The sequence below is a fragment of the Syngnathus leptorhynchus genome, chromosome 4 (genome assembly GCF_054491065.1).
Source record: "Syngnathus leptorhynchus isolate UIUO chromosome 4, UIUO_Slep, whole genome shotgun sequence".
Taxonomy (NCBI): domain Eukaryota; kingdom Metazoa; phylum Chordata; class Actinopteri; order Syngnathiformes; family Syngnathidae; genus Syngnathus; species Syngnathus leptorhynchus.
This window is the reverse complement of record NC_141198.1, coordinates 14,918,074-14,939,512: the sequence shown is the minus strand read 5'-3', so window position 1 is coordinate 14,939,512 and position 21,439 is coordinate 14,918,074. Positions and strand designations below refer to the sequence as shown.

At 43.8% G+C, this 21,439-nt stretch overlaps 1 protein-coding gene and 1 long non-coding RNA gene across 2 annotated transcripts in view; both read left to right on the top strand.

Annotated features, from left to right (window-relative positions):
• Nucleotides 1-2,550: 2,550 nt before the first annotated feature.
• Nucleotides 2,551-6,740, top strand: prdm8b (PR domain containing 8b). The gene is made up of 4 exons (XM_085910433.1): nucleotides 2,551-2,607; nucleotides 3,344-3,588; nucleotides 4,456-4,687; nucleotides 4,964-6,740. Exons 2-4 carry the CDS (start codon nucleotides 3,355-3,357, stop codon nucleotides 6,211-6,213), a joined length of 1,716 nt encoding a protein of 571 aa, XP_085766559.1. The 5' UTR covers nucleotides 2,551-2,607; nucleotides 3,344-3,354; the 3' UTR covers nucleotides 6,214-6,740.
• An 8,096-nt stretch (nucleotides 6,741-14,836) lies between these two features.
• Nucleotides 14,837-21,439, top strand: part of LOC147058343 (uncharacterized) — a 22,816-nt gene continuing 16,213 nt past the window's right edge. The window contains exon 1 of the long non-coding RNA XR_015065922.1: nucleotides 14,837-14,984. This is a non-coding gene — a long non-coding RNA (uncharacterized LOC147058343). The remainder of the gene's footprint in view (nucleotides 14,985-21,439) is intronic.

Here is a 21,439-nt window from a genome sequence, read left to right as displayed (position 1 = left end):
ACCATTGATCTGATGGATTTATGATGGAGCACAAGGGCAAACACCTAAAAGGACGAGACATCTTCAAATTGTATCATTAGTCGCCTCAAGTGGATCTTGAGTGGAAATTATTGAGCTAAAAAAGTGTGTGATTACACTTTAATACCATCATCAATTTGTCATCATATTCCTGCCTTTAAAAGTGCTTATGAATCATGCACTTGACATCAAGGTAAAAAAAATGAGGATTAAAAAAAAAAAAAATCTGATTCGCCTCATCCAACCGTGAGCATTATACACTGGCGCCCCCTAAGTGCGCCTTGGGGTATTGCCGGAAAGCGGACACCCGCCTCCACCACATTCCGTCGAGTTGCGGAGCCGAGCAAGGCCGCTTCGGAAGCCTCCGGAGTCGACTGCAGTCGGCGGGCGGGACCGGTGCGCGAAAGTGGAACGAGGGGAAGGATGGTGGAGAAGGTTGTTTGGCAATTAGAGCATCAATGTGTGTCATAGAGGTCATAAACGCTCAATTTGGCTCAATATTTACTCTGATTTATGGAAATAAATATACGCTGTGCTGTCCAGTGCCATCACAGCCGAGATGCAGAGCTGAGCGAGGCCGTCTCAGGAGCCACCGAGTCGGCTCCTGCTCGCAAAATGTGAGCGCAATAAATGATTATTTGAGATCTTCTCAATGTCGGGAACGAAGGTAGTGGAGCACAAGACCTGGCTGGCCCTGGACGGCTGCATGGTGGGCGTGGAAACTTGAGGTTTTTCGTGACTTGAGGCAAATTGAGCGTGATGAAATGTCAATTTCCTCTATCTTAGCAATCATGTATGAAAATAAATCAACAGTTCACCACCTCTCCTCTCCTGCTGGAACTTGCTGAGCCAGAAAGGGGACGCTGCTCACGGGCTGGATTAAAATGCATCCGGGGCTGGAGAGAAGCTTCGCATGCATAGCAAAACTTAACTTGGACGTTTGACGTTATGAACATGTCATGGCCATTGACAGATGTTACTACAAAACATGCTGCGTGTAATTGCAATTACATAGTCCAGAGTTTGTGTCCGGCGGGGAACACCTGAGCCAGGTTCCGTTGGCGGGCGGCACCGGTGCAAGGAGGCGGTAGAACCGGATGGGGAGGAAAAGGTTGTTATACCTTGATAAAATGTCGATTTGACTCTGTACTCATTATGATAGTCGATATGAAAATAAATAGGAGCGATAAGACATTTCCCGGGTGAAATTAGACTTAAAATTGGATTTCCCCAAAGTGGGTGAGTAAGCATCAAGGCTTTTGATGAGAATTACGATAATAATGAGGGGTGGGAGGAAAGTTGATGGCTGGGTGGCACGTATGGTGGAGGGGGGGGGGGGGGTGTCCCATAATAAGAGTTGTCAAGCGGCAGTCGGCCAGTCAAGAGTTAAAAGGAGGAGACGAGGAGTGACACGCCTCATTGGGGAAATTATGTGCGGCCAACAAAACGCGCGCGACGCCCCGCGAGTCGTTCACAGCATCCGAACACGTCGTCCGCGCGCGCACCACCGGGACGGAGCCGGACGCGTCCTGCTTCTGACACAGTGAAGGAAGCCAAGGCAATCTTTTTGCTGGCTTTTGGCATTTCTTCTTTTTTGCCGTCGCCTCTTGTGGCTCCTGCTTGTGGATTATTTGGTTCCGAATCTGCGCAAGAGGTAGGGGCTGAAAACAACATTTTTGATGATGATGATGATGATACGTAATAATAATAATCATCATTATTATTATTATTATATATTATTATATATAATAATAAGTATTCTCATTATATAAAATTATTATTATTATTATTATTTTTATTATTATTATTATTATTATTAATATTATTATAAAAGAGGGGATTATCGTGTTTGCTCGGGGTTTAAAAGACTGGTTGTCGGCAGTAGGGCCCAACTGCAGTGCGTTCCGGTCCCGAGGACCGAGTAACCCGAAACCGCGAAGAAGCCGAGCAAAGCTGCGCTGCACAAGGGAAGATTTGGTCAAATTAAACGGCAAGAATAGCAAAAAGGTTCCGTGCAAAGTTATTAGCTATTTTAAATTGAACATATTTTTCCTGATATTTTTACCTTTTTTTACTGGCGAAGTGTGACATTTGGATTTTAAAAATGACAGCAGTTGACTTGCTCATGCATTTGAAATCTGACGAATCAAACGTGAAAACCTCACCAAAGTGCAAATTGTAAATGTAATTTCACACAAAAAGCGCCTCATTTCTGTGCCGCTCACGCGATCCAGATGAGTTTCATTTCATTGGAAGAAACAAACAAATTAAGACACATCATTTTGGTTTGCTTTGAAAGGTGAAAATCTCTTTTGGTTGTTATGGGGACATTTTACGCGTGTGCCATGTGCGACTCGGCGCAGGGTTTTGCGCTCGGGGAGGGAGAAAAAGAAATTCATCATCATCATCATCATCATCATCATCATCATCATCATAATGAAGCGCTCGTTCTGCTTTAATTACTCTGTCCGATGCCGGGTGCATGGGAAGTGGCGGATTATGCAAATGAGGCTGGTGTAAAATGCGAGGAAAAAAGGATTAAAAAAAAGAAGAGAATGGATGACTTTATACCAGGATAAGGATTAAACGGTATTATTTTTACCATTATAAAAGAATTAAAACCCCGAGCTGGCTTTGTAACATCGCACGGAACCCGAACTAGATATTAGCCTCAATACGTGGAAAAAGATCTTGAATCTTGTGATTAGAAAAATGTTTCGTTCACTGCGCGTAGCAATTGATTTAAAATTTCACGCCATTATGCAATCTGAGTTTGTTTTGTACTGCCGAATATTGCACGGCATGCGTATACTGGGCGCGCATGGGTGGGCCCCCCAATGCAAATTACTGGTATTGTAAGGCAAAAAAAACAAAACAAAAAAACAATACAGACACGCGTATCAAATGTAAAGTATCGCTAATATTTTGTAAGGACTTTTTAAACGTGCAAAAACAAGCAACAATTTGAAAAGGAACAACACAAATTAGTCTCAAAAGTCTTTAACTGATGCTTCACATGCTGTTTTCAGCCTGAGTTGTTGGTTCAAAAGGATATTGTTTTAAATTCAATTCAATTCTTGGAGAGAAAAAAACACAAAATAACAGTTGAAACAACAACGACGTTTTTTTTCTCCTTATACTGTTAAATGGAGGCTGTCTGAATATTATATAAATATCTTTTTTTTTTAAGAAGCGGATTAATTATGGCGAGCAGGTTCTAGCTCCTTCTGTGTAAAAATGCTTTGTTTGTCTTTCGCGGAAGGAGCATTTGATTTGTGCGCCTCTCTAGCGCAATGAAGTGACCGAGCGTCTGCGCTGCTTGCAGGTTGGGCGACCATGGCCATGGAGGAGTCGAGCTCGCAGCAGAAGGCGCAGCAGCTGTGGGACGGCGACGCCAAAGCGGTGCAGCAGTGTCTCACGGACATCTTCACCAGCGTATACACCACCTGCGATGTGCCCGAGAGCGCCATCTTCGGGCCGTGCGTACTCAGCCACACGTCCATGTACGACAGCATCGCCTTCATCGCGCTCAAAGCCACCGACAAGCGCACAGCGCCTTACATCTTCCGGGTAAAAAAAACTTAGCAACGATCGTTTCGTGTACATACCGCCACAACATGTGATTGTAGTCTAATTTAGTAGTTCCTTCCAAAAAATATTCCAGGGTTGAGAATCGAAAGGTAACTCGCAAGATGTTTTTGTCATGGTTTGCTATTTTCCCAACAATGATATTGTGACCTGTGATTAGACACGTGATAATCGGGATCAACGATTGTCATATTTTCAGAACAGAACGAAACCGTCTGGTCTCAGAATATTTGGATATTTTGCCAGGGAAGCTATTGCAACACAGCAATGACATGAAGGTGGAAAAGAAAAAAAAGAAAAGAAAGAATTAAAAACTAAATGATGGCAGAAAAGAAAAAAAAAGAAAAAAAAAGAGTGAATGACAGTATTCTACCAGTGCTATTGTGATACAGTGACAAATAATTTCCTCGGAAAATAATTTAAAAAGGCAGATCGGGATATTTAAAAAAAAACCTTGTCTCATGTCACGACATTTGGATATTTTGCCAATGCTATCATGACATGGTGATATGAAACAAAATGAAAATTGCAGAGTAACTTGCGCTATGTTTCCAATATTTTGAAAAAAAAAAAATCAAAAGCGACTCATGACTTTGATCATGAGTTTTAGAAACAGTAAAGTCTTAACGTCTGCGACGTTACTGCGATATTTTGCCAACCATATCACAATAGAGATACATCCAAACTATAGACTGGGAAGGGGGGCATATCTAAGCACCAACTGTAAAAACAGTCCACATCTGTGCACAGCCCCAATTCCACTAAAAAAGGATTTTTCAAAAAATGCAAGCTGAAAGGTCAATTTGCCAAAGGTCGAGGTGAACGCTGCTAACGAGACGCCTTTGTCAGGTGGACACGTCTGCGGCCAACAGCACATCAGAGGGCCTGATGTGGCTCCGGCTGGTGCAGTCGGCCCGCGACAAGGACGAGCAGAACTTGGAGGCCTACGTGAAGAATGGCCAGCTCTTCTACCGCTCGCTCAGGCGCATCGAGAAGGACGAGGAGCTGCTGGTGTGGTACGGGAAGGACCTGGTGGAACTGCTGCTGCTCTCCGCCGCCAGGGTGGCCCCCAAGAGCAAAGGTGCCCGTTCGGAACCGCCAAAACGCTAACAGTGCAGTGCCAGGCTGTCTGCGTGCTTCCTTTTGCAGTAGTGGAGTGAAAAGGGCTTTAGAGCCCCTCCAAAATATGGTTATGGGCTATGCGGTCGACAGATCCAAAGTCTAGAACTTCTGAGAGTGGCTGACATTTCAGGTGTCGCCACGGGACATTTCGGAGATTGGCGGCTTTCATTTTGTTTCTGTGGAAGTCTGCGGTATGATCGAAAACCAACAATTGTGTCTCTCTTTCTCCAAAAAGGTTCATCCCACCACTCGTGTCCCGAATGCAGCCAAAGGTTCCAGTTTGAGTTCCCGTTTTTGGCGCACCTGCGCTTCCGCTGCACCAAAAGACTGCAGAGCCTGACGGGAGCGGACGAGGAGCCCGGCAGGGAGCGTAGCCCGGACCGGCCCGCTGAGGTGACGACGCCCACCAGAAGCAGCCCAAAGCACGGGCGCTCCGAGGGCGATGGCAGCAAACCATCCACGGACTTCCACAACCTGGCTCGGGACATGGAGAACAACCGGACCGGCAGCCCGCTGAGTGACAGGGAGGCGGAGGTGTGCAGCGAGAGCTCAGGGAAGAGAAAGTTCTCAGCAGCTGATGACCGGGAATGCCGGCGTGCCAGCCTGCCACAGCCCAAGTCCAAAGAGGAGTTGGCCACATCGGCGCAGAACTACCGAGGCGTGTACGGCTTGGAGGAGAACCACCGCACGCTTTCCACGTCCGCTTGCTCAGAGACCAAGCGCAGCGCCTTCACTGAAGTCAAGAAGTCAATTCAGACTCTCAAGAACCACGGCGGCGGAAAAGGCTTTTCGGCCGCCAACTCCGAGAACAAAGACCGTCCCGCCAGCGGGGGCAGCGGCCCCTCGGACAAGCACCTGAACATCCGGCAGGTTCTGTCGGAGACGCAGCCGCTCCAAACCCCGCCCGTGGCGAGCGCCTTCACCTCAGTGAGCCAGGCGGGCGGCGGTGAGCGCAAGAGCGCCTTCAGCCAACCGGCCCGGTCCACCTACGCCCAGATCTCCCCGCTGGTGATGCCGCCCAAGCTCCTGGACTGCCACCCTGCTGTGGGCGACACCATCTCGTCCAGTCGCCTCTACCAGGCCGACCACCTGGCCGCCAAGCTGCAGGGCGCCGAGCTGGGCGCCAGCTGCCCGGTGCCGGGCGGGGTGGCCAAGCAGAGCCCCTTTGTGTACGCCGCCGCCGCCGCTACCTTCTGGCCCAAGAACTCGGGCGGCGTCCAGCTACAGATGCCCTCGGCGCTTACGCTCCTGCCGCCCTCCTTCACGTCGCTCTGCCTGCCGGCACAGAACTGGTGCGCCAAGTGCAATGCCTCCTTCCGCATGACTTCAGACCTGGTGTACCACATGCGCTCGCACCACAAGAAGGAGTACGCCATGGAGCCCCTGGTCAAGCGCCGGCGGGAGGAGAAGCTCAAGTGTCCCATCTGCAACGAGTCCTTCCGAGAGCGCCACCACTTGTCGCGTCACATGACCTCGCACAACTGACTTGGGGGGGCCCGCCCGTGATCGGACGCCAGGGAGAGCCCCAAGTCAAATCTTCAAAGGCCCCTCCTCTCAGACAGAAAAATGACTTCTGCTCCAATTTGATTTCCAACACAAGCACCCTAATTATTTTTTTTTCTAACTAAGGACCCCGGCAAAACTACCTGAGGCTATCTCTCAGCCAAGATACCTCTACCGCTTCCTCGGACCAAATACCATGCAACATTTCTTTCTACTGAGATGGGATTTTTACTTCCATCTTGGATGGTTTCAGAAAGAGCGCAAAGATTGCAAATGGGTCCATGCGCAAGTAGCGGGCGCATCGTCTACCACGGCATGGAAATGAGTCAACCTTAGCATGCGGGACAAAAACCTCACCGAATGTGCTTTGCTAGCTCATACGGTGGCAGCATTTGGTGGTGCCGCCACGTTCAGCCACTTTGCTCAGCGACTCGTTTGCAACGATTGGACCACACGGCAAAACCAAAGTGTCTTCAGGGCAGGAATTCCTGAACAGTCTCTCGGTGGAAGTCAACTCAAACCTTTGCGTCTTGTCGGTCTCGGCTTCTTGAGACTTTGGTGCGACTAGTCATGTCCAGCAAATTTCATGTTGCTAACCAAAACAGAAATAGCCTAAAATAGCCACTTTGACAAAATAAAATGGCAGACTTCCAGTGTTTTGTCAGTGACGGCTTGTTGGAACTTTTGGCGAGACACCTCATGATGCGCGTATACCAAATTTCCTGAAATTCTTTGGGACAATTGGTCAGCTCTCAGGGAGGAGCTAGGTTTTGCCCGGGTCGTTAGCCAAACAGACTTAATGATGTGAAATTGGCTGAGCGTGTCTGTTTTTTGGAGGCCCCCTGCAAATCGGGGTTGGGGTCCTTCCACTTGAGAAGCACTGCCTTCGAGTCAACATCGCTGACTTCATCACCCCCCTCATACGCGCCCCTGGCTGACCCCCTCCCCCTTTGCACTCCTTTTTGGAAGGTTTCGTTTTGTGTACAAAAAAATGTCACGTTTGAAATGAGTCTATTTATGAAGCACTTAACACGACTAATAAGAGAAGCTGGACATATGTGTAAATGTACAGTGAGTTGTATTTTCTATCCTACACGAATCGAGACACGATGCGGCGGCAACTCGTACCCACGCCACATGCAGGCCGTGTGTAAATACAAATGGTTCTGTTTGAAACACAAAGCGTGATCATGATATTAATAATGATAATAATATTTTGTGTCCGTGTGTGTGTGTGCTTGTGTGTATGTATGTGTGTGTGCTTGTGTGTGCATGTGTGTGTGTGTGTGTGTGTGTGTGTGTGTGGTGGGGGTTGATGGTGGGGGGTTCTTTCTTTTCCGTTTGCCGGGAAAATTTACTACGTATGACAATTGATCGAATCATGTCGAATGCAATGACAATAAAAGAAAAGGCTTTATTTTCAAACTGCTCTTCTGTCGTAGTTTTGGTGAATCCATAGCCAGATTTCCATTCCTGTTTTTCATGCAAAGGAATAAAAAAAGGTGGTTTCCTTCTTTTTCACTTCTATTGTCAACCATCAAATTCATAATGACCAAAATCAGTCAAATGTTGCTTGCATAATTACAGCTAATTATACAGCAATGTTGCATGGGATTCTTATTGTTCATTATGTACAATTAGAAGTAATGATACAGCTTTCAAGCATTTTGAGATATACATTTCATAAAACAAACAAAAAAAGCAATTAAAATACATGTGTTACGGTGACGTATAATCATAAATCTACATTGACTGTTTTGTATGTATTAAAGAGACATTTAAAAGTAAGGACTTAAAATACATTTTAAAAGTATTCTTATAGTCACAAATCAGCCAATTACTGGATGTGTCTTATTAAAAATATGGCATCATAATTTTAATTCGACACACAAAGCTATATTGAAAAGCTATCCAATGCGTTGTGAGAACAGTTATCAAGAGGTTTGTTTTTATTTGTGAAATTAAACACATCAAAATACAAACATAAGTATCATAACAAACAGTAAATACGATCATAATCAAACCTTGAATTTAGAATGAAATCTGCTTTAAAATGAAATCTGCATTGAAAATATCATGAACATTTAAAATATCGATAATATATAGAAAAGCAGATGGGTGCTTTTATCACATGCCGTCATTTGTCATGCAATATGAACACAGAGAATGCCTTTATGACATTTTCATAAATAGAACGCAAACTGCAGGTTGCAGGTGGGATTCAAATATTAGGTTTATTTACAGCAAAAAAAAGGTTATATACTCAAACGACACCCTTTAGTACATCCATTTGTAAAAATGCAAGGTCCCATCTTGGGAATAAACCGACTTTTTTTATATGCACTATGGACAACAAGCGTTAAGAGGCGTAAAGAAAAAACACCTTTTCATACATTTCACAAAAATGAAAATGGGCAGCAAGCTCCGCAGAGCAAAAACAAAGCTTTGAAATTCAGGCCAACATTGCCACCATTTGGCGAGAAAGGAAACTACTGCAAAAGAGCATCATGGGGTCAATAGCGTGACAAAAAGATCCGGCTTTCAAAATAAAAGCTAGGGTAATGTCCACGCAATTTTAAATATGCCTGGCTGTCAGTATGGTGTATTAATGAAAAATGGATGACTGACATGCATATTTAAATTAGCCTCAGCGGTACATTTTAATGTCATTGGATCACATGACTATGAAGTTGAGCATATAACTTGAAAATATTCCATCTAAGATTGCTTTTATTTTGAAAACGGAACGTGTTTATATGTGCTGTCGCGTTACCGGGCTTTTCCTTCCGTTCCATTCCTTTATACAATAGTCATTTCTTGGCGGTTCTATTATAAACAAATATTTCTCAAGATTTATATGATCAAAGACTCATCAAAGAGACATCAATAAACATATAAAATCCATATTATGTTTTATGTCTGTTGTACAAGTCTAAGATGTCCCTCAGAGCAAAAATGGTCAAAGTTTTGGGATGAATCCAAACTGACTGATGGTCATGGCAAACCTCTCCATTGTGTTCAGTCTGGCTTTGATAAAGTGCTGGCCAGCGCTAGAGGCCGATAGTTGTCTTGGCTATTTATTTTGCCAGCCTTATCTTTCACAATCGGGACTAAGATCACAGACGATATTGACTTAGATAAAATGGCGTGCTCAACAGATATCTTGTGGGCAACCACATGCCTTCGTATTTATTCAGCTTGATAACAATACGGCTGGCTTCCTGTACAGAAATAGTAACACCTTTGTGTTTGTGCTGTTATCATCACACACAAAAAGAAATTGCAACATAGTTGTACAGTTCATAATATTTCTGTGCATCATCAAAATGTGTCGGCATATGTTTTCAAAGATTTTTCTCAATTCGTTTCTTTGCAAAATTGAGTTGGACATTTATGAGACTGATTTCAGTGCGTGTTCATTTCTCCGAGTAAATCGCAGGGTGCATCTGAATAATTGCATTTGCCCCTCAGAGTCCATCCTTATTAGGTTTGATAAATAGATAGATAGATAGATAGATAGATAGATAGATAGATAGATAGATAGATAGATAGATAGATAGATAGATAGATAGATAGATAGATAGATAGATAGATAGATAGATAGATAGATAGATAGATAGATAGATTGATTGATTGATTGATTGATTGATTGATTGATTGATTGATTGAGCCCGCAGTTTAAAAGCCCTTCTCTGGATTTCTTTAGCTAAGAAGGGAGGAGCAGTCCAACTGTTGCAACGTGTTACATTCGATTGCGTTGCGTGGTGCTTTACCACCCTCTAGTGGTGAAATGTGTGATGACCTGATTTGAGCTGACGTCATTGGTCATCGATATGCCACATGTGCGTAACTGGTGCGTGGGGTCATTGCTGAGGGTGAAGATGATGCTGATGTCATGTGTGCCATCACTGAGTTTGTTTCTTATAGTTCAAGTGTACCTACTGGCATCTTTTAAGTGGAAGAACTTGCACAATTGGTGGCCTTTTGCCCCACTCTACATCTGATCATTAATATCATCATCACTTTGGGGCAATTGTGTGCAATCCTTGGCAGGCAGAAGTGATGCTTTTATGCCAACAATCAACAGCTCCACTTGGTGCTGGCTGGACCCAAAAATGAAGGACAGGCAAGTTTTTGGAAGGGGCAAAAGCGACAATGAACGTTGTCCCCAATGACAGAATCCTCGTGCATTTGGTTGAGATGCCCCCAATGAAGAGCACAGAGTAAAAAACATGCAAGTGTTCCATCAGTGTGCTCTGATCTGTCCGCCTGATCCTCAAATTGTGCCTTCAGCCAGCAAGTGTGCTCCCGGGTGGCTCGAGCACGCCACCAACTGCTACAAGAAGGTGGAGGAGGCCAACGGTTGGCTGGGGGCCTGACAAGGACTTTGTGAAGGACACCATGGGCAAGGACATCCGCTTCTGGCTGGGACTCTCCAACCAGGTGAGACGGAAGCGCAAGCAGTCGTGGACTTTTTTTTGCTTCCCAGAAATGCGACGAGGTCTGGTGTCGCTTTGAAGGCGAGAGCCAGAATCTGACTTGGCCCGATGGCCAGACATCAACACACCACAACTGGACCTCAAATCAAATCGAAAGGTAAGACGTAACAACGTTGCACGCTGTTGTCAGGCGGAGACGTGTAAAGGTTCTGGAACCAATTTTCAGAAGGACCACTCAAGGAAAAATAGGAAAATGTTCCTTTTTTTTTTTATCTACCGACAGGCATCATGTCTTTGTCTATTGCTATCCACGTCATGAAATCCATCCAGGGGGTGGAATCGAACCCGCAACTGTGAGACGGACGTCCTAACCAGCTTTAAGTAAAAAATACCTTTTAATTGTCCAATTGGATTTGAGCCTCGATTTGTTGCCTTGTTAATGTCATCAGAATTACCAGTGCATTCCAGTTTAGTTGCACAAAACTAAAATTGTAATTTAATACTTTTGCTTTTTATGAGCTGAACTAACTCATTGAGTGAAAAGACGGTACGCAACAGGTCCATTTTGCTTAAAAAACAACAACACTCCTGCTGCTGTACAGCAAACTGGCCACTAGATGGCCATACGTGCACACGGCTCGGCTTTGGCCTGGCAGGGAGAGTGGGAAAATAGGGCTATTTTTTTTTTAGAAATAAATAAAACGGGGTAAAGTTGAAAATAAATGCTGGGAGGGTAGTGACTAGTGATGAAAATAGAAAAATAAAGAGGAAAGGTTGTGTGTGTGTTGTGTGTTTTTTTTTTCCAAATGTTCTTTTGGGTCCTGGGTGGTTTAACAACCTCTGAGGACTACAGTGCCCCAAACACAGCACCTGCGTCTCCCTGCAGCCAAATACACGCATTTACGCACGCACTTACGCACGCACTTACATGCGCATTTTACGCACGCACTTACGCACGCAGACCCCGCCCCCCACACACTGTCTAAATCGTCACATGACGCCATTGAGACTTTTTGCCAACGTTTCATATTCCTCACGCTCTTTAAGCGTCTGTGTTCCAGGCGATTTACTGCATCCTACATTTGACTTAAATGTCAGAACGCCGTCGACCCAAACGGCGATCTCACTTGTCAGTGTCGAAATTCTCGGTGCATTTGTCACTGCAAGTGCCCGGCTGGGCCAGACCTGAAATGTCTTCTAAACGCAACAATGCATGGGTGCTAAATGCAATGTGTTGACTCTCTACTTTGCAGTGGACTCAATTGAGGCCCTCGGGCAAGGCAGACGTTGGCCCTACGATACACCAACTCGCCATCTGTCTCGTAGCTGTACTTCAAATTTGCTATCAGTTGGATGAAACCTCCAAGAAATTCAAAGAACCTTGGAATCAACCCAGTTTGTATCATATTACCTTCATTGTACCACTTTCTTGATTCCTGTAAATGTTATGCATTTTTTCTCAAAAGGTTTTGGCATTTGTAAGATTATTTGTTTTATTCATTCGATTTATATATTTGTTTTTTTTGGTGATGCAACTTTTTTCTTCTTCTTTTACAAAAATCACCCTTTTTGTACGAAAGATTTCAATTACCTTTCAAAATTCATTTTTTTTTTACCGCTTCTATTTTGTAAGATGGTTAAAAAAAAAAAAAAAAAAAATCTGTCCGCGGTTGTAAAATGTGTAAAAATGTCTAAAGAAGCCCCCTTAATGTCAGACAGTTAATGCATGCCATGGGAATCCTCGAGAGGGCTTCAACTTACCATGTTTTATTCATAGCGCCCAGAAAACAGACGGCGTACACGCCTGTCATTTGCATGTTCACACCTAAACTCGACGCCCCCGCCCAAATTGTGAGTCAGCCCTCGGTTTGTGCGAGAGAGTGCGGGCTTGGATGGCTTTCTTGGCAAAAAAAAGAAGGAAAAAAAAAAAGTGTCGCTACGTGATGAGTGCCAAACCACTTTCTGTGTCTTTGCAATATTGTCAGTTAACTTTTTAAAGTTGCCTCTTGAAATTAGGCGAAAAAGCAACCTTGGAGACATTTTGATAGTGCTTTCTCAAACTTTTATTGATTTATTATTTTATTTACGTGTGCTTCAAGTTGGACTTCTCAAGACTTCTTTTGTGGATTTCCTCTCGATATTCATGGCGACCAAAATGTCGTGTCTGAGTAGAAAGGGGCTTCTTGGGTTGAATTTTCCAAACTTTGTTGGTCTTTGGACTTTGGTCTTTCAGCTGGTTTTCATTTTTCTGAGGCAGATTCATCTTTGACGGACTCCTAGAATGTGCCAGACTGACCTTAAGATGGCTGCTAGTTTTATTCTTTTTTTTTTTTAATGAATAAATGTAAAGTGCATTATAAATATAATTTATGATTATTTTTATAATTATTATTATTATTATTATGGCATTTTGTTTGATTTCAATGGGAACAATCGATTGGCAAGTCAAGTGACCACTGTAAGTTGATGACGCTGATTCTCCACTTTGCAGAGTTTTATGCTGCGTCGGTGGTTATTCTAATGTAGGTAATATATACACAGAATGAATATTTCTAGTCAGTGATGCGTCTGCCTTCTCCCCGCCGCCTACACGACATTTGCATGTGGGGATAAATATAAATGATGTGGACGTCTTCTGGTAGACGAGCGGTGGGAGGAAGAACGTCTCTTCGGTCAAAATGTCATGACATTTTCTCAAATGACACCGCGTACGCCGACATGTATCGCGCTCCAACCACTTGATTTGCGTGCCCTGCCGCATGGCATCATTACGGTCCATTTAAAATCCAACTGAAAAAAAATTGTTGACCTCGGCAGTTATGAAACTGAATAAAAAAAAAGATATTTACATTCACTGAGTCAACTCAAAAAACGATAATTGTAAGATCTAATCTGTAAACATGAACTAACTGACTGACATAAAAACATCAAACAAGAAAAAAATGTGGTTCCATATGTGTGCACACCCATCCTCTGTGAACATCGTGGCTGTTTCCCGGATAAACCAATCATATTGGTTCTCTTGTCAAATGGGAGGCCACATGCACCCGACAAACCAAAACAACGGAAACAAACGGAAACTAGCATTGCTGTCACTGTAATTGTAAACCGTCTCCCGGCTGCTACTTCTACACCTGTAGCAGCGATATGCACAACACAAGCTCCGCCCCTAATGTCACAGAGATGATGCCTAAGCACTACTTTTGTTTTCAGCCGGCCTTTTGGCGCCATCTTGTGGTATATTTGATAATGGAAGAAGTGTGCAGACAGTGAATGATCACGTTTTTTAGCGAGTGACTAAACATTGGTTCAAAGTAGAGATACCAGAAAATCGGGCCGTACATGAGGTTACGTCCCACCACAGATGCTAATTATTAGAAGCATTGTGTGCCAAACAGCCTGAGCTTAATAAAGGCACTTTTAAGGCTTCTTGCTGGCCTTCGTTGTTGTCTCTTCGCTCGCGCGCGACACGTCGCTAATCAGCATGAGAGTGCCGTGCAATCACAGCCAATTATGCCCCTTGCAGTGTGTGTGTTTGTGTGTGTTTGTGTGTGTTTGTGTGTGTTTGTGTGTGTTTGTGTGCTCGCGCATCTCGGTCTGTTCTGGCCTATTAGCGAGTGACGCCGCTGATTAGCCGTCGACGCTAATGCCGGCTGTCACGTCGGCAATAAAAAAAAAGCAATACTTTGGTTAACTTTGTTTAGTTGCCTTCTATTATTTATCTATTATTATTTGTTTAATTTATTCTTATTATTTGTTTCCCCTGGAAAATGAGGACCGTTTTATTGTTTTCAGGAAAAGTGCTATTTTTTAGGATATTTGAGTGGATATTTCTTATCAGATACTATTGTAATTTTATGAGAAAAAAATAAATAATCCGAAATAAGCAAAGCTATTGAAGAGGGAGCAACAGCAATGTGGACATGTTCTATTAGGGTGGACGATCTCTGTACAATATGATGCTCATATATGTACAATTCTTTTATTATTTTATGCAAACATAACTGCTCAATCAGAACACGAATACAACACACATAGGCAAACACACACGCACACACTAGGGGGTGCCACCCCCCACACTCAGGTACAAAATAGTCACGTGACAAGTTCCCGTCTCAGGTACGAAATGGTCACGTGACAAGTTCCCGCCTTTCCGGACAGTATAAAACAAGCTGACCTGAAGACAGAAGTTGTTGTTCCATCTGCTGTCGTGCCTTGTGTATTGAGCGCCATTAAACAACTCATGATCTTGCCAATAAAGAACCAACTGGCTCAACAACGGACATTCCGCACAACACGCAACACTTACTAATGGTAAGACTTGCATCGGGGCTGATCCCTTTTGACAATGAATGTGATCAAAACTTGTTTGTTCACCAAAAAAGTCCAAGAAAAGAGCAAGTCGCTGTTTTGAGGGGGAAACAGTGTCAGTGAAAAGTGTGTGCGTGAGTGCGTGCGTGTGTGTGTGTATTCATAATTAAGCAAAGCACTTTGAAGGGGAGCGACAAGCGATAACAATTATTATGGGCTCATTCAGTTTTTTTTCCGTTTAAAATATATATCACAAATGTTTTTTTCTTCAACCCTAATTGGAAAAATGCCCGTTTGTGCTGAAGGTCCCAAGGGAGGGAAAAAAAAAAGTACAAAATAGCCATGAAATATTGGGAAGAAATCTTTTCCATTTGAAGAAACTTTTAGAGTCCTTACGTGATCCGTTATCTTCTTAAGCAATCATTGCGTGTGTGTGTGATCTTGTCCCGTGACAATAGCGTTGTTTTTATTTTTATTTTGTTGCGAGCAAATTCAATAGTGACGCAACAAATGCATCTGAGTGCGGACTGTGGACATATTGCAGCAAAAAATACAGAATGTGTATAATGAGTAGAATAAATATAAGTATATTACTTCAGTTGTAAGACATGACAACTACAGATGCCAATGTCGACACATGCTTTTGAGTATCATCCTTGTATTCAAAGATGAGACAACTCATTTACCCAAAAAGAGACTGAGGGCAAAATGTTCAAAGTGGAGACTGAGGAGTGCACTACTATATTTCAATCCATAAAACATAGCGACTGAGCGAGCTAACATTAGCATCTGTTTTTATTTTTTCTTGTCATCCACATAATGTAACAATGAAGCAACAAACGTACGAGTGGAGACTGTGGGCAAAATGCAACAGATTGTTGACTGCAACACTCTAATATTAGCATGCTTGCCTGCAGCTTTGCTGTGCAAAAATATTTGCTCTTTATTATTTATGTGTGTCCATGCTTTTTTGTGGTTCAACATTTGTATGCCACGAATGTGTGCTTGTGTGTGCGCACGATGCAGGTCACAGGCTGTCAACAATGTGCGGAGATGAGTTTCGCATGAACGCTTCAGCACCTCGCTTTTGCCTGTCGGCTTTTCCCGCCCGGGCGTTCTTTTTTGTCTGCCGTCGGTCTTTGTCTACATGTGTCTTCTGTTGGTCTCTTTTTTTTTTTTTTTTCTCTCACAGCAATGAAAAGTCTTTTATTCATTCCAGCCGGGTAGGTTTGCCTTCGCAAACATATGATGCAGGTAAACAAATTTGTCTCCAGATTACGATTTATTTTATACCTTCAATCAACTACGCCAACACAAGTCTGACATGGACCCACAGCGCAGTACTGAAACCCAAATTAGCCGTTACAAAAGTAACAACACATATCAGAACGATAAATAAACAAAACAGTCTATTATTTAATCTGTAATCGGTTAATTGATTGTAGTCTATAGTCTTTTGTCCGCATTACAAAAACAAGTACAGCTCTGCCAGTCAAGTGATACTTGACTGTTTTGGCCACCGGATGGCAGTAGAGGGCTTTGGGATGGCCTTGTAGATCAAGTACAGTAAAGTGTGTGTGTGTGTGTGTGTGTGTGTGTGTTTGTGTTCATGTGTGTGTGACCAATGGTGAGCATAAATGTAAAGGAAAGCCGTTGTCCCCCTGTGAAATTAAATCCAAAATGTCTTCTCATGTTGAGTCGGTGTAGTGTATATATCATATATCCCATTGCATAAAGGCTGGCTTCACTTACCGAACCAAAACGGGTCAATTTAGCAACAGAAAAGGTGCCGCATTATTCTCCAGGAATGTTGCGCACCCCCCTTTCACGTTGGCGTAATTGGATCTGATGATTTTTTTTTTTCAGGTTCCAAACAGGCTTCGATTTGATATTTGGGTAAGGGAGGTGCATCAATTGTTTTGCAATTCTAAAAATGAAAGCAATATTTTAGAGAAGACTTCACACTGATTATGTGAAGTGTTTTGTTTGCATGATTTATTTTATAGTGTGTGTGTGTAGTATCATTTCCTGGGCTAGATATTTGTTAAGCTTTAGTGTGATCTGTTTACCTTTTTTGTGAGGTAAGGCTTTCGTGATTATTAAGAGGTGCATGCTTCAAAAGTTTGAAAACGACTGGTGTAAGATCGCATCCCGAAAGAATGGGTTGCGAAAGTATGCACCCCCCCCCCCCCCCCCCCCCCCCCCCTCCTTGCTAGCCAGGTGCATTATTTTGTCCTGTTTAATATGATCTTTGCGAGAAAGGCTCGATACTTTTTTCTTTTCTAAGTGGCCCGCCTCTTTGTTTGGGGCGGTGTGGCATGCTTAACGTGTGAAATGTGCATCCTCAATTAATTATACTCATTCAGTTGAGTTCTCATTGAGTCTGTAGACACGCTTTGTTTATGTTCTAAGGTTGTGTGCAGGTCAGAGCGCTTACTCTTTTAGGATGTTAGAAGTGAAAGCACTTATCAGCAAGAATGTGTGTGCGCGCGCGCGTAGTGCTAATGCACATAGGTGTGATTAACACCTCAGCACATGGTCTGACACTGCTAGCCATATTGCTAAGCGCTATGCTCGCCTCAGCATGCGTGACAGTAAGTAATCGTGTGTGCATGTGTCTGTGTGTGTCATCTGAACAATAACAGCCTTGACCTTGAACACATCATCCAAACTTGAAATACAAAGGTCTCATTAATGAGAAGAAATCAATTAGAAGTGACTTTCACTTCATGGCACAACTAGGTCATATTATCATATTGTATTCATTTTTACATGTGTTGATAAGGATCCAGTTTATTTCAAGTCATTTTTGCCCTAATAAGCTGCCATTTTCAGACCATTGGAAAAGGTCACAAGAACTCAAAATGGCCGACTTCCTGTATCTTTTCAAGAATGGCTTCTTGGGACTTTCGACTCGTGAAACACATTTCCACCAGTTTTTGTGTGAAAGGGGCTGCGGACCCTTTTGTAAAATAGATGAATGCTTCAGAGAAAAAATGGCTGACTTCCTGCTGCTTTCATGACGGCTTTCTGAGTTTCTTTTTTATGGGTTTACACATGATAGACATGTCTACCAAACATGCCAAGTACAACAAGTTTTGGGAGCAGAATTAAAAATGAAAACGGCCCTCACCTTTCTCGTAATTGAGGAACGAATATGTTTTTAACACGAAGTTGTTAAAAATGGAAGTTTAGCGGCAAAAGCCCCCAACAAACGCACTCTTCACGTATTTTGAGAGAAATAATTTGGCGCGAGCAGGCTGCTCTAAAAGGGCGCTTGTCACACGGCGTCCTTGTCAGCGACGTGTCAGAGTGTAATTAGCAGGCTGGCGACGGACGAGCGTCATTTCACTTTGAGATCGAAACCGGGCCGCTCCGAGGTTGTCATTAATGAGACGACTTCCTCCGTGCGTGTGTAGGAAATGGACTTTTTGGAGAGGACCACCAGTGCTTGGCGGTAATTGCAGGGGAGAGGGAGAGAGCGAGGGCAAAAGAAAGCAAGAGACTCAAAATTTATACCCCCCCTTAAAAAAAAAAAAAAAGGAAATTGTGGTTTGTTCAAGAAAGCGCAGCAGTTGTGAACTCCCCAAGTGATGAACGTGTGTGTGCATTTCAAGGCTGTTTAAACACTCGTCCGCAGGGAGCCAATCGACTAAACACACACACGAAAGCACTACCGGCCACACCAGCTACAATCTTAAAATGGATGAAGATCGTAAAGAATCCAGATCCAAGAGATTTTTTATTTTTTTTCCCCCCCATGAGTCACTGTCAATGTTTCCAATTTAAGTGTTGCACACAGAGATTATGTCTACTTTCATGTCTAAAAATATAATCCTGCTCAATCCAAACTGTGACCCTGCTGTAGGTCCACAAGGTTGAAAATGGCAGGAAAAGCTCTCATACGTGTGAGAGTAAATGTTTCATCCATTTCCTTGAGTGAATCAACTTTTATTGATGACATGTCCCCGGATCTGTCTTCATTGTATGGAAAGGACTCGGCAAATGAAGTAAAGCTCAAGGAATTCAACATGACACTTTCAGCATGTGTGTGTGTGTTTGGGGAGGAGGGCAGGCAACAGATGTTAAATCAGCACGGTGACCTCCGCATCGATTTGGACACGCGGTCTTTTGCTGTGTGTTGACACGTTGACAAACGGCAGCGGAATGGCTGGCTGGTGAGATGCAGCGGTTGCCGTGCGAGTGTCACATTGCTGACTAGCTTTGTGCATTTGTTGCCGTCTTTGCTCTTCTTCGCGCCGAAAGCACTGTGAGCACACACACACACACACACGCACGCACACACGCACACACGCTTTATCACTGTAGCCATTATTTTTAATTGATGGCCAAAAAAAAATCCTCACTTGTTTTATTTTACTATCTATTAAAATTCTCTTCTGTCTGTTGACAGAAAACGAACGATGACTCCTTTTCAATCAATTAAAGCTCAGCTATACTTTTTATACCTCTTTTTTTTTTTTGTCTTTCAGTTGTAAAACAAAAATCTAACCAAAAAAAACACCCTTTTTGCTCCACAATGGCATTTCCACACATTAATTGTTCGCTGGCCCCCCAATCCCTTTTCTTTTGTCAATAAGTAGCAGCGAGATTGTGACATTAGCGTTTCGACGGTAGCAAGCTAACCGCCGGCTGGCTAGCTGTGCGTGCTCGTCACTTAATCCTCAAAAGGTCAAGTGTTTTCGGCAAGCGCATGCTTCACGCAACATGACCAGTAAATGGAATGACGTCATTGACGAGAGAGGAAGTGAAATATTGGCCCCCCTGCTTAATGACATCACACAACATCTCGCTTTTCATTTAAAGGCAAACAACCAATCAGACGAATAGCTCGACGAGACTCCCCCGGCGTGCTTTGCGACCCGTCGCCTCGACTCGGCGGCTGAATGATCGGACGCCGTGACCGGCTCCCTCCGGCATGAGAGAAAACGCACCTTCTCATAATCATCGTGGTCCTCCTCAATCTGGACTCCGGTGCCAGACGAGTCAGCCGGTAAAAAGTCCAATAAAAGTAATAAACGTGAGTGTTGGCCGGTTGGCCGCGTACGAGCGCGCCATCATCACTCAGCACGCGGCTAATGAAAGCGGAGGCTGCCGAGATGATTTGCAAATGAGCCAATCAGTCAGCTGGGAAGAAAAGTAAGAATTAATTAGAAGCCGTGATGATGATCACCAAGATCAGTCAGTCAAAAAAGTTTCATCTTTCACTTCTCGAAGTCGATCGGGTCAGCCCGCCGAGCCAAGTGAAGTTAGATTGACGTGTCTATCATGCCTCGAGAAAAAAAATATCAAGAAACCCCGCCCACGAAGTCCGCCAGTTTGGCCGTCTTGGCTTCGTTTTGGCCATTTTGAAAATCTTACTCGATCAACTTGGAACATTTCTATCAAGCGTAGTCTCACCAAGGACACAGGAAGTCAGCCATTTTGCTTGGGCTGATTTGGGCCTTTTTCATTGACTTCAGACCATCTGGAACACATTTTTGAATAGCAAAGCTCATTTTATTTGGCAACATAAAATCACTCGATCGCAAAGATGCTAATGAGGCCAGAAAGGATCCCCCCCCCCCTCCAACATTTGCAGGGTTCCTTCAAATTTGGTGCACATTTAACTTGATGAATTGCTGAAACTGAATGGCGCAAAATTTGCGTGCATGTGGGTGGAGCGTGGCGACAAACTTTGATGACACGCCCTAAAACGAGAAAGTCGCCCAACTCCAGCAACTTTGTGTTAATTGCTCCCGGCTTTTGACTATCTGACATCTCAGCCGAGCGTCTCCTGAAAAGACTCTGGTAATCGTTGCCATCAAACGCTCTAATTAACGCTGCTTCTTTTTTTTTTGCTCCCCGCCTTTTGACAAAGCGGCGAGCGAGATGTGCGCCAGCGCTGCCCTCCCGCTTCCTCTTCCCGCTCGCCTCGCATCGGAACCATCTTCATCATCATCGTCGATTTGGGATGAAGACGCCAAGTCCTTGTCAGCCGCTCGCACCTGCCTCCCGCTTTCTGACGTTTCTGTCCGTGTACGACATTGCTGGTATCGGGACAAAACATCCAATGTCACAATTTTCTGCTCGTCTTCCCCAAATCCGTATATTACGCACATACATATACAGGCAGGTGTGTCTTATCGTCATTTTTCAATTCCAGTAACAAGAAGAAAGGAGAAAAGCAGCATAAAGGGCTGATTCATTGGAAAGTCTAATTGCGGCGATTTAATCTTGCTAATTGAATTAGCAGCGAGAACAGCACAAAAACAAAACATGGATGTCTGATGATGACATTGAGAGAAGATGATGAGTCTTTTGTCAGCGAATTGGGTAACCATCTCAGAGACTGACTGGTTTGACTGACTACTGACGAGATAAGCGACCGAGTAACCCACCGATGCCGACTGACGCCGCACTGGAAAACCAATTGTCAGCAAACTAGCTAACAGACT